Source organism: Dreissena polymorpha, chromosome 6 (assembly GCF_020536995.1).
Source record: "Dreissena polymorpha isolate Duluth1 chromosome 6, UMN_Dpol_1.0, whole genome shotgun sequence".
In the NCBI taxonomy this organism is placed as follows: domain Eukaryota; kingdom Metazoa; phylum Mollusca; class Bivalvia; order Myida; family Dreissenidae; genus Dreissena; species Dreissena polymorpha.
In genome coordinates this window covers 3,924,379-3,942,653 of record NC_068360.1, presented here as the reverse complement: position 1 = coordinate 3,942,653, position 18,275 = coordinate 3,924,379, and the positions used below count along the sequence as shown (strand labels likewise).

The 18,275-nt window shown below is 38.3% G+C and overlaps 1 protein-coding gene across 2 annotated transcripts in view; it reads left to right on the top strand.

Annotated features, from left to right (window-relative positions):
* The first annotated feature begins 1,983 nt into the window (after positions 1 to 1,983).
* LOC127833219 (uncharacterized) overlaps positions 1,984 to 18,275 on the top strand; it is a 1,273,891-nt gene continuing 1,257,599 nt past the window's right edge. For both annotated transcript variants that reach the window (XM_052358376.1, XM_052358377.1), the window contains exons 1-7: positions 1,984 to 2,092; positions 2,839 to 5,438; positions 6,346 to 6,458; positions 7,139 to 7,238; positions 11,792 to 11,888; positions 13,273 to 13,423; positions 14,682 to 14,717. In XM_052358376.1, the coding sequence (XP_052214336.1) occupies positions 2,885 to 5,438; positions 6,346 to 6,458; positions 7,139 to 7,238; positions 11,792 to 11,888; positions 13,273 to 13,423; positions 14,682 to 14,717 (3,051 nt within the window). In that variant the 5' untranslated portion in view covers positions 1,984 to 2,092; positions 2,839 to 2,884. The remainder of the gene's footprint in view (positions 2,093 to 2,838; positions 5,439 to 6,345; positions 6,459 to 7,138; positions 7,239 to 11,791; positions 11,889 to 13,272; positions 13,424 to 14,681; positions 14,718 to 18,275) is intronic.

The following is an 18,275-nucleotide window of genomic DNA, read 5'->3' as shown; positions in this document are numbered from 1 at the left end:
TTTTCTGGTACAGAATTATAATTAATCTAGAATTATTAAAGCTACTTTTCAGAAAAATCAGTGTGAAGTGTACAAGTGCATTGTCAGTTGGAATTACTTTATAAAGAGTTCGTATGTACATAACTGCCGCAACATTGCGTAATATAAATTAAAACTTAACATGTGTGCTTAACATGATTCACGTTTCTTTTACTTTGTCAATGTACCGATAATCGTTCAAAACAGGAACATATCATAGAAAATGAATGCAATAAAATAATGTGAGAATCTAAAAAGTATGCGCAATATCGTTATTCATCGGCTAATAGACAGCTCTCTCTTGTTCTGATTTGTTGCTATGCAACAATTGGGACGAACGCCTTCGCGATAAAATGTCTACGTGCCATGATGCCAAATCGTAATTTAATGACTTATAAGCACGCTAAGTAGAAAATTATTTCGCAGGTGTGAAAATGTTACATTATTTATAGCTTGTGCATTATCAAACATGATATTTTCAGAATATGTGACACTTCAACAAACGCCATAAATTTACATGCACTTCCAATTACCGGTAATACATGGGTTTCTTCCGTTACGATACGAAGTATCACGCTTCGATTGTATACTTACCTAGCATTAATGTGTTTAACTTGTATTCATCATATATTATGTATTGTTACCACTAGCGGGATTCCTGTGTATGTTTATAATAAACTAAATGGAACTTTTTATGTATACATTTGCTATTTATTTAATAAATTTATATAATAGGACCCGCATACCCAAACATTAACTTTGCTGTGAAAATACCTTTTTATTAAATATTTAATTCCTCCTTATGAACGATAAAATTGTACAAATGTATAACAACATTTTGCCTTTGAATAAAACAATGAAATTACAAAGCGAGTCAACGTTCATAATTACATTGTTTATGTGCGCATTATGCACACAACAGTATGCAAATATTGCATCAAGTTCATTATACAATACATACAAGCAGTTTTCCGCGACCGTTTGCATTTAAACAGTGCATATCCAATATTGTTTTGTAATATCCTTCCCTAAAGAGGGCGTCAATTGGGAGACTTGTGATGAGGGTTCATATATTTTATAGGATTTGTGGTCAATTTGATGATAATTATCCGTACATATACAAACTAGAAATGGCGCGGCAGACACCGACGCGTATCCCCACGCCGCATGTTTGACCCAGGGGGCACCCCAGGGTTGGTAATGGGGCCATGCATAGTTGAGATTGACCGTATTGTCATAAGAGATGTTCAGTATCAATTGGAAGTGAATCGGTGTATAAATGAAGAAGTTAATGTAAAATAACATAAAACAAGAGATGTGTTTGTCGTAACACAATGCCCCCTCCTGCGCCGCTTTGATTTATTAAAAAAAAATTATCATTTGGCAGGTTCATTACTTACCTCCCTTTAAATCTTATTACTTTCCTTGGATTTGTTTTTTGACCTTTGACCTTGAAGGATGACCTTGATCATTCACCACTCAACATGTGCAGCTCCATGAGATACACATGCATGCAAAATATCAAGTTGCTATCTTCAATATTGCTAAAGTTGTGGCCAATGCACCATACCGGGGGCATAAAAATGAGTGAAAATCTCTGACCCGGCCCACCTCAACCCCCATAACTTTTAACACAGGGGTCAGATCAAAATCCCAAATAGTGCAGGGTCGCACATATGCTCATAGCTACTATGTGTGTACGTTTCAAGGTTCTAGTGCTTATGGTGTAGGAGGAGATAGTGGCCAGGACAGACAGACGGACGGACAGACGGACGGACGGCGGAGATAACCACAATATCCATACGCTTTTCAAGAAGCGTGGGGATAATTATAAAATTTAATAGTAGATTTTGGTAGATTTTGGCTAGAGTCCGGTCGTTTTGGCTATATTCCGGTAGAATCTGGTAGCTTTTTGGTAGACTCTGATAAATCCGGTATTCCAGTAACCGCGGCGCACTGGTTTTACCCACGATAACCTCGATTTGGAATTTGTTTTCGCAGGTCTGAACAAATTTGTTATTGTTTTAATTTCCATAATTGATCGCGATAACTTAAACATCTGATTTCAACAAAGGTGAGTATGATAAAGTATAAATATACATCGCTTAATGTTGATGCCAGCACAAACGTTGTTTTTGTCATTTATGTCTCGGCAGTCTGTAATACATTTTCGCGACGTGTTGATAACAACGCTTGTCATGCTTGTCTACTCTGGTTGATCTAAGCATCCGTTACATTTGGTTTTTTCTTATGTTCAGCATATAATGCATATGAGAATTCTTGAAAAACTGTTCTTCTATTCAATGAAAAGCAGTGTTGACTGGTTGAGGACCGATAGACAAAGGAAATCACCACATAAATCTATTGAGATTCAAAATGATTTAGATTTAATAGAAACGCACTTAAGTATGTTTCAGATTGTGAATTTTCAACAATCATACATTTTCCTGTATGAACACGTGTGCTGTGCATTCTCAGCATACATGCATTTTACACAGTTCATTCAACAGATGACCTAATTTAAGTGCATATGGCAATAAGAACATCAAATATTCAAACTCAAATTCGTACACAATAGTTTTTATCCATTTCAAGTATTCCAAGTAATCATTTAACATTTAAATCATTACTTATTGAATCCAAATGTTGTCATTGTGTATGTTTTGCACAATTGAACAATTAAGTATAACAACATGATGCTCATTGTAGAATAAATTGTATACTGTTGAACAGAAAAAGTGTTGGTTAGAAAAAAGAAAATTCTGTATACATGAAGTCACCTTAACTGTGAACATAACCTATTTCTTCTTAACGTTTCAGGTAAAACGTGAGGTCTTGAATTCTAACAAAGTTGATGAAACCTTAAATGACTGATATTGCTGCTGAATCTCCATCTAAAGTTGGCAACTTTGTCATCAGTTATTCAACTGATGTGCAGTATATAGAAGATGTTGCTTGTGAAACAATAAAGAACTACTTCAACAACATAGACAATAATCAGTTGGCACAATACTTTGTTGACCCTGACAAAGCATTTATTCCAAGAGCTTTTTCTAACATAGAAACTCTTGAAAAAGAACCTGCAGATCAGGATCATGTGAAAGCACTGTTTGATAGAAGTACAAAAAATCCATTGAATATGGCAAAGAGATCTGGAAATGTACCTGGATCCAGTTTTCAACCAGATGTTATAGTGTCCACCTCCCATCACAGACCTGGTCCTGATGGAAGTCCAGCCTTGGTGCCGCCCAGTGCACAGGGATTTGGGGCGTCCAATCTTAGTGAGACTGGCGAACTCTTCGCACCTGTGCGGACTCTCACCTTTTCTGATATCGATCAGAGCTCGCAGATTGAGGATAGTTACGTTAACGAAAGTCGTCTTGTATCCACGCCAGACAAAAAGGACAAAAACTCTGGTCACTACGATTATAGCAATTTGCTAGACAGACCTTATGATCCTGTTGGGAGCTTGAGAAGAAATAATGGAAATATGAACGGACAACCAGAGGATTCTAGCGACTCAGAAAATGCAGATGAAAGATTTGGAAGCCAGTCTCCCGAATTTCGTCAGCTTGAAGGTGAGGCAGAGAATGAACCACTGACCAATACTGGTCCTTTCAACCCGTCTATGCATGGATTGAGTAAAGAGTTCATGGACCAGTTTGTTGGCAAGACTTCTCATCAGGGCTATGGGGATGTGTTTTCTCCTCTGGGCTCAAATGTGTTTCATGTAGCTGAAAGAAGAATGCAGAGTGCAACACCTCCCTTACATTCTCCTGCACCAAATAGTCCTTACGCAAAGTACGCAAAAGGTTCACCCGGAAGTAAGTCACCAAGGTCCCCTAAATATCAGCAGTCCCCTAGAGGTCAAGGTCAGGGTAGAAGTGATTACGATGCAGATGAAATACAGTTTGTCAACTCACCTACTAGAATTGTTCATCCCTTTAACCGTGAAGTGATTGGGCATGGTGCAAACACTGCTAAGTCCTACAGTCATGGGTATCTTGGAAATGCTAGTACGTTACACACAGCTAAGGGGAGATCATTCAGCCATCAAGACGTCAACCAGGACTACTCATTTCAGCCGATAGAAAAGCAGCCCACTAGTTCTGCTCCTCGAAACATTCCCAAAAACTTGAACGAGTACTTTGATCACCATGATCGAGAGCAGGAAGCTAAAGCTGCAATGTATCTGAATAATTACCAATTTGAAACAGCATATGAAGATCAGTATGGTGATGACCTTGACATTGAAAGTAGGCAAGGGGACGGGTCTGTGAGTGATGGAGATACCGGTGCATCAAGAGGAACCTTCAACCATGCAACCAATCCTGGCAATGCTCACGATGGGAGTATTTCCATTGAGCCTGGCCAAAAGGGCGTACCAAGGACCCAGGTCTCTGTGAGGCTTCCACAGCCGACGTATGATACTCTCTCTGGGGACATATCAAATGGGAATCACTTTTTGTCTTATCCTACAAGCCCGCCACCACCTCCTGATGTTGCTCTGACAGTTCACGAAATTAATGATAATGATGCTGACACACATGAAAATGGCGCAGCTGGAAACAAGGTCATGGATCTTTTACAAAATCAGTCCTCTGTGGACAGTGGTGAGCATTATGAAAGGGATTCAAATCCAAATACAGCTGATGTTGATTCAAGTAGTGCTCATGTTACATCCGTGAAAACAGCACTTCATATGAGCCAGAAGTCTAAGGATACAGGCCAACCACAGATGGGGCCTATCAGTTCTAATTCATACTTGGAGTTTCCAACACAGCAACATCAGTCTTTGGACAACTTTCAGGTGCCCAGTAAGTTGCCTGTCCCCCAGGCTAACAACAGCAGATCACAGGGTGGCGTTGCTACTGTGGGAATGAAGCCACATGATACTGTACCAAGTCAGGTTAATTTGTCCCAACCCTTTGTGTCCACTGCTCCAACAAGCGGTGGCATCAATTCCCAGGCCGGGGTGTCGTCCAGACTGTTGCAGGAGACTGCCTCACACCGTAGTAAGACAACACAGAAGTATGTGTCCACCCAGCCACAAGTTGTCCCCAAGACATCAACAACTTCAGTGAATGGGAGCAAACCAAACCAAGAATTCAAAAAGCCTGTGGATGTTTGTCCCAAGGCAGTAATCAGCAGTGTACATGTACCTTCACAAGGGGCAAAGAAAACATTGGTCAATGAAACTGCTAATAAATTCAAGGTGTCAGATAGAGCAAAACCAAAGTCTACATCTATGGAAACGTTACCACAAAGACAGCAGAAAGGTTCAGTAAATAATGCAAACCAGTCAAAAGCAGTTGAACATGGAGCAAATGGGACTCATTTTAGAAGTAGCACGTCATCTTCAAATCAGACTGATAGATCTAAAAATCAAGGCCAGCCTAAAGCAACAGATAATTCAGCCGGTAAGTTTTGTTGTGTGGGTCTTAAACAATTTAAATGTCAAATTTTGATTTATTTTGATTTGATGTATGGTTATTATGCCCCCCTTCGAAGAAGAGGGGGTATATTGCTTTGCTCATGTCGGTCGGTCTGTCGGTCCGTCCACCAGGTGGTTGTCAGACGATAACTCAAGAACGCTTGAGCCTAGAATCATGAAACTTCATAGGTACATTGATCATGACTCGCAGATGACCCCTATTGATTTTGAGGTCACTAGGTCAAAGGTCAAGGTCACGGTGACCCGAAATAGTAAAATGGTTTTTGGATGATAACTCAAGAACGCTTATGCCAAGGATCATGAAACTTGATAGGTAGATTGATCATGACTAGCAGATGACCCCTATTGATTTTCAGGTCAAAGGTCAAGGTCACGGTGACCGGAAATAGTAAAATGGTTTACGGATGATAACTCAAGAACGCTTATGCCTAGGATTATGAAACTTGATAGGTACATTGATCATGACTCGCAGATGACCCCTATTGATTTTAAGGTCACTAGATCAAAGGTCAAGGTCACTGTGACCCGAAATAGTAAAATGGTTTCCGGATGATAACTCAAGAACGCTTATGCCTAGGATCATGAAACTTCATAGGTACATTGATCATGGCTCGCAGATGACCCCTATTGATTTTCAGGTCACTAGGTCAAAGGTCAAGGTCACAGTGACAAAAAACATATTTACAAAATGGCTGTCACTACAACTGAGAGCCCATATGGGGGGCATGCATGTTTTACAAACAGCCCTTGATTTACCTATTGAACTGATCGTGGGTTGTTTACTGTTATAAATGTACACCATATACATGTGTAGGTGCATGTAATGTTCTTTTAGAATACGATGTTATTATGTACAATCTTACGTGTTCTAGGTTACAACGACAGTTTGGATGAAAATGTCGAGGCAAGTAGACTGGTTACCCAGGTACAGAAAACCAGTCCAGTCCATGTACAGGAACAGCAAGAGAGACGGAACCAGTCTAGGGTACATAAAACACTATTTTATTGGAAGTAGTGAAAAAAAATTAACGTTTACCAAAATTCCTTGAAATAATTCTCTAATATCTTACTTTTGATGCCAGAAAAATAAACAAAAATGATTATAACTGAATACCCAGTGAAATATCTACACAAAGATTCTTTTGACGAAAATAAATTTGAAGACATAAAGGATAAGATCTAGAGTATAATAGAAAGATGCTGCCCCCTGCTTCTTTTTTGGCTCCCACACCTGCCCCATAATTTGCAAGATAAAAACAAAAATTACTGTTCAATGGCTAATGGTTTATGCTTGAAAAAACTGATTTACTATAGTAGTGTAGCATAAAGACACTTTCCAGATTAATTGATCTTGAGAAAAATGTAACAAAACTCGCGTGGTTACCACCCGGCCTTTTTTTGTAGGAAGCACCCTGTACCTTTTGTAAATTTAGATCTTAGATTAAGATCTTCTCCAGTGGGTTTATGTGAAGATTTTACTGGTGCTTTGTTACGGTGAATGTCACTCATGTGATAGTCAATATGGTGACGTCCTAGTTGATGCGGGTATAAAGGGTATAAAGCGGCAAAAAATACCTGTCTCTGCATTGACCTCGCCATCTTGACTATCACTTGATTACCCCCTCTGTAACTGCTGAGGAGGTCATAGTTGGGAGGTTATTTCAGGCACCAGGGGACAGCACCCTGGACCTGGCAGGCATGGAGGAGGTGAGGCATCAGCTCCAGTCAATGATGAGACTCTCCCAGGCTCACATGTCACCTCAAGGTAAGACATCAGCTCCAGTCAATGATGAGACTCACCCAGGCACACATGTCACCTCAAGGTAAGACATCAGCTCCAGTCAATGATGAGACTCTCAGAGGCACACATGTCACCTCAAGGTAAGACATCAGCTCCAGTCAATGATGAGACTATCCCAGGCTCACATGTCACCTCAAGGTAAGACATCAGCTCCAGTCAATGATGAGACTCTCCCAGGCTCACATGTCACCTCAAGGTAAGACATCAGCTCCAGTCAATGATGAGACTCTCCCAGGCTCACGTGTCACCTCAAGGTAAGACATCAGCTCCAGTCAATGATGAGACTCTCCCAGGCACACATGTCACCTCAAGGTAAGACATCAGCTCCAGTCAATGATGAGACTCTCCCAGGCACACATGTCACCTCAATGTAAGACATCAGCCCCAGTCAATGATGAGACTCTCCCAGGCACACATGTCACCTCAAAGTAAGACATCAGCTCCAGTCAATGATGGGGCTTTCCCAGGCTCACATGTCACCTCAATGTAAGACATCAGCCCCAGTCAATGATGAGACTCTCCCAGGCACACATGTCACCTCAAGGTAAGACATCAGCTCCAGTCAATGATGAGACTCTCCCAGGCACACATGTCACCCCAAGGTAAGACATCAGCTCCAGTCAATGATTACACTCGCAGGCTCACATGTCACCTCAAGGTAAGACATCAGCTCCAGTCAATAATGAGACTCTCCCAGGCTCACATGTCACCTCAAGGTAAGACATCAGCTCCAGTCAATGATGACACTCTCCCAGGCTCACATGTCACCTCAAGGTAAGACATCAGCTCCAGTCAATGATGAGACTCTCCCATGCTCACATGTCACCTCAAGGTAAGACATCAGCTCCAGTCAATGATGAGACTCTCCCAGGCTCACATGTCACCTCAAGGTAAGACATCAGCTCCAGTCAATGATGAGACTCTCCCAGGCTCACATGTCACCTCAAGGTAAGACATCAGCTCCAGTCAATGATGAGACTCTCCGAGGCTCACATGTCACCTCAAGGTAAGACATCAGCTCCAGTCAATGATGAGACTCTCCCAGGCACACATGTCACCTCAAGGTAAGACATCAGCTCCAGTCAATGATGACACTCTCGCAGGCTCACATGTCACCTCAAGGTAAGACATCAGCTCCAGTCAATGATGAGACTCTCCCAGGCTCACATGTCACCTCAAGGTAAGACATCAGCTCCAGTCAATGATGACACTCTTGCAGGCTCACATGTCACCTCAAGGTAAGACATCAGCTCCAGTCAATGATGAGACTCTCCCAGGCACACATGTCACCTCAAGGTCAGAGTGTCTTCCTTATTGTTACCTGAAGGCTTACATAGCACCTCAAGGTTAGATTGTCTTCCTAATTGTTACCTGAAGGCTCACATGTCACCTCAAGGTAAAACATCAGCTCCAGTCAATGATAAGACTCTTACAAGCTCACATTTCACCTCAAGGTAAGACATCAGCTCCAGTCAATGATGACACTCTTGCAGGCTCACATGTCACCTCAAGGTAAGACATCGGCTCCAGTCAATGATGAGACTCTCACAGGCTCACATGTCACCTCAAGGTTAGATTGTCTCCCTAATTGTTACCTGAAGGCTCACATGTCACCTCAAGGTAAGACATCAGCTCCAGTCAATGATGAGACTCTCACAGGCTCACATGTCACCTCAAGGAAAGACATCAGCTCCAGTCAATGATGAGACTCTCACAGGCTCACATGTCACCTCAAGGTTTGATTGTCTTCCTTATTGTTTCCTGAAAGCTCACATGTCACCTCAAGGTTAGATTGTCTTCCTAATTGTTACTTGATACATAAACTATTGTAGATAAAATAAAACTAGATATCATTTAATTAGTGTCATTTTACCTAATACAATCTTAAACTTTCTTGTTAGTCATATAATAAAAAAATATTTTTATGTCCCCCACCCACTATAGTGAGGGACATATTGTTTTTGCTCTGTCTGTTGGTCTGTACGTTGGTCTGTTTGCTCCAACTTTAACATTTGCAATAACTTTTTCAATATTCAAGATAGCAACTTGATAATTGGCATGCATGTGTATCTCATGGAGCTGCACATTTTGAGTGGTGAAAGGTCAAGGTCATCCTTCAAGGTCAGAGGTCAAATATATGTGGCCAAAATCGCTCATTTTATGAATACTTTTGCAATATTGAAGATAGCAACTTGATATTTGGTATTCTAGTGTATCTCATGGAGCCGCACATTTTGAGTGGTGAAAGGTCAAGGTCATCCTTCAAGGTCAGAAGTCAAATATATGTGGCCAAAATCGCTCATTTTATGAATACTTCGGCATTATTGAAGATACCAACTTGATAATTGGCATGCATGTGTATCTCATGGAGCCGCACATTTTGAGTGGTGAAAGGTCAAGGTCATCCTTCAAGGTCAGAGGTCAAGTATATGTGGCCAAAATCGCTCATTTTATTAATACTTTGGCAATATTGAACATACCAACTTGATATTTGGCATGCATGTGTATCTTATGGAGCTGAACATTTTGAGTGGTGAAAGGTCAAGGTTATCCTTCAAGGTCAAAGGTAAAAAAAAATTCAAAGCGGCGCAGAAGGGGACCAGTGTTTTTTTTCATTCAAAATCGGGTCCGGTAACCGGACCCATTCCCAATGGAAAAAACTATATATATTTTTCCCAAATGGGAGCTAAAAATTCCCAATGTAACCAAAAAAAACAAAACATTTTTTTTTTTAGATCAATATTTTGTTCATCTTCCATCCATATAAGATCAACCTTAGTAAATATTATACTGCACACACTTGTATTCTCAATTTTGAAGCATTTGTTAGCAAAACAACAACAACACCAATTTCCCAATTTTAGTCAAAACGCCGCGAATTTTCCCAATCCAAAGGGACCCGGCCCATTCCCAAAATGGTGAAAAAAACAACTGGGGACATAGTGTTTCTGACAAACACATTTTTCAATATTGAAGATAGCAACTTGATTTTTGGCATGCATGTGTATCTCATGAAGCTGCACATTTTGAGTGGTGGAAATTCAAGGTCAAGTTCATCCTTCAAGGTAAAAAATAAAAATGTTTCAAAGCGGCATTCTCATGAAGCTGCACATTTTGAGTGGTGGAAGTTCAAGGTTATCCTTCAAGGTCAAGGTCATTCTTCAAGGTCAAAGGTAAAAAAAAACACAAGTTCAAAGCGGCATTCTCATGAAGCTGCACATTTTGAGTGGTGGAAGTTCAAGGTCAAGGTCATCCTTCAAGGTCAAGGTCATCCTTCAAGGTCAAAGGTAATTTTTTATATAAAAAATTCAAATTTCAAAGCAGCATTCTCATGAAGCTGCACATTTTGAGTGGTGGAAGTTCAAGGTCAAGGTCATCCTTCAAGGTCAAGATCATCCTTCAAGGTCAAAGGTAAAAAAAAAATTGTGTTCAAAGTGGCGTTCTCATGAAGCTGCACATTTTGAGTGGTGGAAGGTCAAGGTCATCCTTCAAGGTCAAGGTCATCCTGTAAGGTCAAAGATATAAAACAATAATAATTTCAAAGCGGCGTTCTCATGAAGCTGCACATTTTAAGTGGTGGAAGTTCAAGGTCAAGGACATTCTTCAAGGTCAAGGTCATCCTTCAAGGTCAAAGGTAAAAAAAACTTTTTTTTCAAAGCGGCGTTCTCATGAAGCTGCTCATTTTGAGTGGTGGAAGTTTAAGGTCAAGGTCATCCTTCAAGGTCAAAAAAAATTAATTTCAAAGCGGCGCAGAAGGGGACATAGTGTTTCCAACAAACACATTTCTTGTTTTGTGATAAATAGTGTTTTTACTGCCATTATATATATCATTTCAACCATGCAAGTCCTAATTCATATATTTATTACCTTAGATAGAACAATGCCCTTTGCAAATGAAGTAAAAATAATTTTCAAAACTTGTCTCATTATTTTGAGTAGTAAGAGGGCTGTTTCATTTTTTTTTTTGCTAATCATACTTTTGACATTCAATTTACATTGTTGCAGAGTTAATAGTTAAGAGATTGAGTTTTTAAGGTGGTTTTGTTATTGTTTTCTAAAATAGTGTGTGGTAGTAGCTTATGTGTAGATCTAGTTTGAGATTCACATGGTTATTTGAATTCAGTAAAACAAACGTAAATGCTGAAAACCTGGTTTTATGGTGTTGTTATGCTTCTTATTGTTTATAAGAAGACAAATAATGCCACTGTACTACTATTCATCAAGCTTTGTGTTTAAGACAACCTGGGGGTCGTTTCATAAAGATCATACGACAATTTTAACTTTTAAAGATAATTTTGTAATCTGAATAAGTAGACGAACTAGCTCGCCATGCCAGTCAAATATATAAGACGCTTGAGATGCCAATATAATTAATTAAGTACTGAAAATTTATAATCATATGATATGGACTTAAGCAATTATGTATCCTTTTAAAATGTATCGTATCGTAAATGTGTACTACAATGTGTTTTAAAACGGTCCCCTGAACTCTATTTAACATACCTGATTATTTCCAGAACGCAGCCAATATGAGCATTCTGATATACTGGCAGGCTTTGGTGTGGACTTTGGGGACCAGGCTAGAAATATGGATATGTCTTGGGCACCAATGAGGTAAGAGTAAGTTTGGAGTAAAATGATCCGGAAATATAATATATATGAGTCGTGTTCTGAGAAAACTGGGCATAATGCATGTGCGTAAAGTGTCATCCCAGATTAGCCTGTGCAGTCCCCACAGGCTAATCAGGGACGACACTACGCCTATATTGAATTTTGCTAAGGAGAGACTTCATTTTAACCAAAAATGTCATAAAAGCTGAAAGTGTTGTCCCTGATTAGCCTGTGCGGATTGCACAGGCTAATCTGGGACAACATTTTACGGGTAAGGCAGATGCATTATGCCCAGTTTTCTCAGAACACGACTCATATGATGTGAAGCTTATCAAGTGAATACAGTTCTTAATGAACATGTGTAACTTTAAGTCAAATGTCTCGTCGAACAGTACTAGATTAACACTACAAAAAGGACTCAAATAACACAGGTTCAAACTCACAAAATATGAGTAAATATTCAGATTTCAGAGAAATTCTTCATGATGTCATATAATTATGCAAGATGAAGATGCACAATAGTAACAAAAACTTAATCATCATCATGCACTGTAACCAAACCTATACAAAATTCATACACTTGATGCAAAATTGATAGCTATGAAGGGAACACATAAAAAACACCCAGTCAATTTTGTCATAAATACACGTTTTGAACTGTTAACAGTGATATAAGGCTTGTATGACGGGACAAAAAGTGATTCCCATTTGATATGTCCCCAAAGAGAGTATCATTTGTCGGCTGTGGAAGCCTCACAGAGACCTGGGGCCTTGGTACGCCCCTTTGTTCAGCCTGATATTAGACATCCATATCACCACAGGCATATTACATGAAGCGCATTTTTAACAACATAGATCACTTGCATGTATGATATGACCACATTTCATTCACCACATACATTGCAAACAAATCATTCTATCCACATAGAACAACATCATAACAGATATAAATTTATTTTAAAAACTTAATTAAATCATAAATTTCTATTGGGTTTATTCTTGTTTCAAATCCATTTCAAAATCTGTTGATTTTCTGATTTTTTGTGGTACAAACCAATCTCAAAGAAAACTTTTCTTGCTAATTTCTTGAGCAATTTAAATAACAAAAAAACCCACATATTATATGGAAAATTACTTCACTACAATTTCATGAAACAACAAATAAAATTGTATTCTTTAAAAGATGACGGTATTTATTTTGAGCTAAATTTTCAATATTTTTGCAAATGGCTAAAATGGCGAACAACAGCGGGAGCCCTGCACTCTTTTGCTTCATTTCACATACCAGATATGAACCCTTTTGGCTTCATTTCACATACCTGATATGACCCCTATTTTGCTTCATTTCATATACCAGATATGACCCCTATTTTGCCTCATTACACAGAAAGCCTGATGAGGAGATCCAGGAGACGTTTCCCAGCTTCAGCTCGCAATACTTCACAGACAGCGGGAACCATTCACGGTCTGATTCCTCAGTGCATGCTGAGAACCAGAGACTGAGAGACATGCTTGAGAAGGAGAGATACAGGCGACGGGTGAGTGGGAGGTAGTAGTTGTGAGGCTCTGTTTGGGAAAACTGGGCCTAATGCGTATGAGTAATGTGTTGGCATAGAGAAGACACTTTCCAATGAATGGGCTTTTTGTTGTTGAAAGGAAATCTATTCTAAAAAGAATCTAGTTTAGGATGCAAGTGTTGTGCATAAACAGTGTTTTTTTTTCACTTATAGGGGAATGGTGGCAGGGCCCGTCCAAAGGGGAAAAAATGCGTCGTTTTTTAGGAAAAGGGGGAAAATTAAAAATTCACTCTTTTATATGTAATGATATTTATTATATGAATACACATGTTTGTATGAATATAATATTCACAGCAGAATGTCTCTGTCCTTTTTCTGAAATATATATCAATGATTTTTTCAACATTAGTTTCAGACAGTTCAGCCTTCATGCAGAGTCTCAGTTTTCTTAGCCATTTTGAGTCGAATTGAGTTTTTTAAAATCGATTAAATGGCAAATTTGAGCATTTTTCATCAATAAAATGGACCAAATTGGAATGTTTTTATCAACAAATATTGACATTATATAGATACATCAGGCCTTTTCCTGGCCATTTTGGGAGACAAATGCAATTCATGTGAAAAGTCCACTGATTTGGAAAAAACTAACCTAATTTATATAACACTTCATAATAATTAAAAATCATATAAATTATAGTTATATACTTTGTTAGTTATTTATGAAATAAATTTGAGATATATTTGTCATGATTATGAAACAGTTCTTTCAAAAAAAATATTTATTTTTTTTTTTTAATTCTGGAGGGGATTTTTTTTACAAAATGGGCGAAAAATATATACTCTTTTTTGAGGGGAATGGGGCCGAATATCGGCCCCGAAATTGCCATAAAAAAACACTGATAAAGTGTGCATAAAGTGTCCGTCAGCACTGGATAATCTGTGATGACACTTTATGCACATGTAATAAGCTTAGTTTTCCCAGAACAAGGCTTTTTATAAGAATGCTGTTTACTCACAAACAATGTCATAGTCTCTAGTGCTTTTATTAGAAAAGTTGTCAGTAAAAACTCGGTCCATTAAGATTTGGCAAAGATATGGATGGGCCTTGGACAAAAGTTTTTGTTTTCCTGAGGTTTTGTACTTAGCTGTGGTGTGGCTTCAAAGCGCAGTGCCAGTAGGGGGCATTGTGTTTAACAAACAGGTCGTGTAACAAGTAGTTTTAAACAGAAATAAATTATGCTCTTCGAATCATTTGAATAAATGATCTTTTCTGTTACAGCACTGTGAGCAGTATATTCAGCAGCTTAATGTTAAGGTAAGTGATCTGTATATGTATATAACTGATACTGTGAAACTAATATTATTTGTTTGACACTAATATTTGTGGATTTTAGTGGGTCCTGTAGAACACAAAATCAAATGTCCAACAAAAGTTTAGGTCAGCAACCTTTTTTTTGGATAGAGATAACCAAAGTTAAATACTTGGCTAAATTTTAGGGCTATTCCAGTAAAACATATACCCCAACCCTGGACGGCAAAATAAAGACATTCTGTAGGGGATGGGTTTCTTCATATTTTGCTTCTGAAGGGGGGCGTTATAACTTATATTTTACTTCTGTTGGGGGCATCATTTCTTTAAATACCTTTCCATGTCAACCGTTTTTATCACGAACGTTTTGGAGTCCGATAATCAAGCGATCGACATGGCCAGGTCGATTGTGAAACGGAATGGCGTGGTTTTTAGTCTACAGTACAGCTCACGCAAAACCAACAAAGTCCGCGGCTACGATGCGGACAGATTCTTTTGTTTGCGATGTCTCGCCGCGATCGCAACGAGTATTTACTCTGCACATTGCCGAGTCACTCAGCGATAATTCGCGGAGTCACGCCGCATCTGTTTCTGCCTTGGCATCTATCTGCGGAGTCACGCCGCGTAAAAATATTTACAAATAGTGATTGTATACTATAACAAATGTTAACTAATTTTCAAATTAACGAAAATAAGAAACAGATACAGATAAAACGCTGATATGTTTACTTCTGCGCCATTGTGTAAACATTTCGTCAGCTTCTCTCTATGGTGCATACTTCATTCAATTACCATCGGATGTCATCTGTCAAACAATTATAATCCTGTATATGCCTGCTTCCATTTTTAAAATCAAATCTGGTAAATATTGAAGAAAACAGTGCTCAAAATTTCATTAACACAAATGTTCTCCATTTTTTTCTAAAGTATCAAATGAAATTCGGCATATGTTTCTATTTAAAGATTTGATGAACTAAGCGCCCAATCAGGTCATGCGTAAATCACCTTATGTGGTGTGCGCACATCGTGTACAGTTCATGTTCTGTTACAAATTTGTGCCACAAATAAATAGTGCACATGTACATGTCATAGGGAGTAATCACGTGATAATCAAGATGGCGACGTCCATACAGAGACAGTTATTTTTCGCCGTTTTATAACATTACTTCTGTTTATTTTTTAAATGATGCTCACTTTCCAGCCATGTCAGTAAAAAGGTGATAAGCGTTTATTTGGTATTTAAATTCGCTTTATATCTCGACTTTAATCCCCGAAAATTTTCTTAGCGGAGCCCTAATTAGGTCATCCCGCTAAGAAATTTCGCACTGAGTAAAGTCGAGATATAGAGCGCATAATACTAAAAAGTAAAAGCCAGTAATTTTATTCCTTATTTGGAAGGAAAGTGAGCGGAATAAAAAATTATAATACAAGTAGTAAAGGGTATAAAACGACGAAAAATACCTGCCTCGGCATGGACGTCGCCATCTTGTTTGTCACGTGATTACCCTCTCTGTACATGTGTATTTCATGAATTCATGTATCCTACAAAATAAAAAGCGCGCGAAAATTGGCGTGTGTGTATTTATTTGGAACACAAAAAAATCTTAGCGCAGACAACATTTGGATCTTTTAATTACCATTAAAAGTATCGTAGTGAATTTCAACTTAAGTACCGGGGTATCACAGACTTATAAAATCATTGTTTTGACAGACGACACGTGCTATCTAAAGTTTGTGTATCATAATACACAGGATATTGGATGTTAGGTGCTTGATTGGGCAATAAAAACAAAGACACAGTCGGCATTTTTCGGTAGAACTTTTGTTGTGACCAACATAATAATTAATAGTGCACATGCTTATCTTACATATAGGGATAAAAAAACATGGGTTTTAGCCACTGTGTGCTTGTTTGGGCCATAAAACACAATCCCTATGGCTATTTTCAGTAGCACACATGCTCAGGAACTAACAAGTTGGAGTAATAAATCACAGAGATTATGATCTGAAAACTGCATGGTGTCTGAAATTAAACAAAATGCTGATAAATCAAAATGGTCACCGCCTAATGTTTCAATATAAAATTCGACATTAAGACATATATGATGCAATTATTACAATCAATCATGGGTTCGTCATGACTTCAAACTGATAAAAGCATAAACAACATGCAATTATCACTCTTCGGGTGCGAGGGCATATAGCTACATGTAGGTGCGAGCACGGTTTACTTTTATCCTGGGCGTCTACAAAGACGAAAAAAAACTGTCATGTGCATGGTTGTGAAATACATGTTGACATGTCTTATTAATGATAATCGTATTATTGTAACACATAATATAGACCATAACGATAAAGATACGTTATTAATTTAGAGGAAATGTCACTTGCAAATTGTTTGTGATATTATTGTGTTAAAAAGACCAACAAAACTTTTAACCGAAATCAACAGATCTCAACGTTCTCTGCGCTACCAAGTTTTAATCCAAAAATCAATACACGCACGCTTTCCATGCGTATAGCGTGATGTTGTACATTACTGCATAATTTTTGCGCGCTTTTTGTCAGAACAAAAGAAAAACACAAAATATACATGAGGACTGTATATTTAACGCTAGAATGTGTAAACATCGCTTTATCATAAAAAATCAGATGTGTGTTTCAGATTACAAATAATTATTTGCATTTGGAAATTAAACAAAACATTTATATTTGCATTATATATGTAATGAATTCAATATTAATTTGTTACAACGCTTAGCGTGTTGAAAAAATATTTTGATAATTTTATGCATGAAAATCACGATTTCCATGAGGATTACACCCGGTTGCTATCATCAGTCTATTAAGTAACTGGCAATGATTTGTTCATGGAGGAGTACACTGTAGGGACCGATTCGTGCGGTAGGTCATGGAGCGTATATTGTCATCTAGAGTCCATGATTATTACAGTTTACAGAGATTTTCGCGCTCATGCACCGTTTTTAGTGTTATAACACGGTTATCCATAGACCCTGGCACTGCCCTACAACTTCTTTTTAAATCAAAACGGAAGTGACATAAAACAACTACTAAAAAGAGTCCAAATAGCTGAAAAATATTCTAAAGGGGGTTCTTTTTTGTAAAATTAACTTCTGAGGGGGGTTGGTTCATTTTGAAAGTGCCTTCCAGGGGGTGGGACATATGTTTTACTGGAATAGCCCTTATCAAAAACATATCGAAAACGTGCACCTGTTCGGATATATATTTTTTGATACAATCACTAACCCAATAAAAGATATCCTAAAATTGAAGTTAGCCAAAAGTTATCTGCTGGATAAGATTTATCCAGATTTATCCAGATTCATACATAGTTGCAAGTGTCTTTTATCTGACAATATAAAAAACCAACAATTTAACGAATCAAACAAAAATGACAGACTTCATGAAACCACAAAATGTCATGGCAGCGCAAATAAATGAATGACCGTATCTAACGATTATGCCTACTTGCACACTGGGCAAATATAGTACATTCCTGTTTGAATGAATAAGTGTCAGGATTATTTGTCTGTACTACTTGTA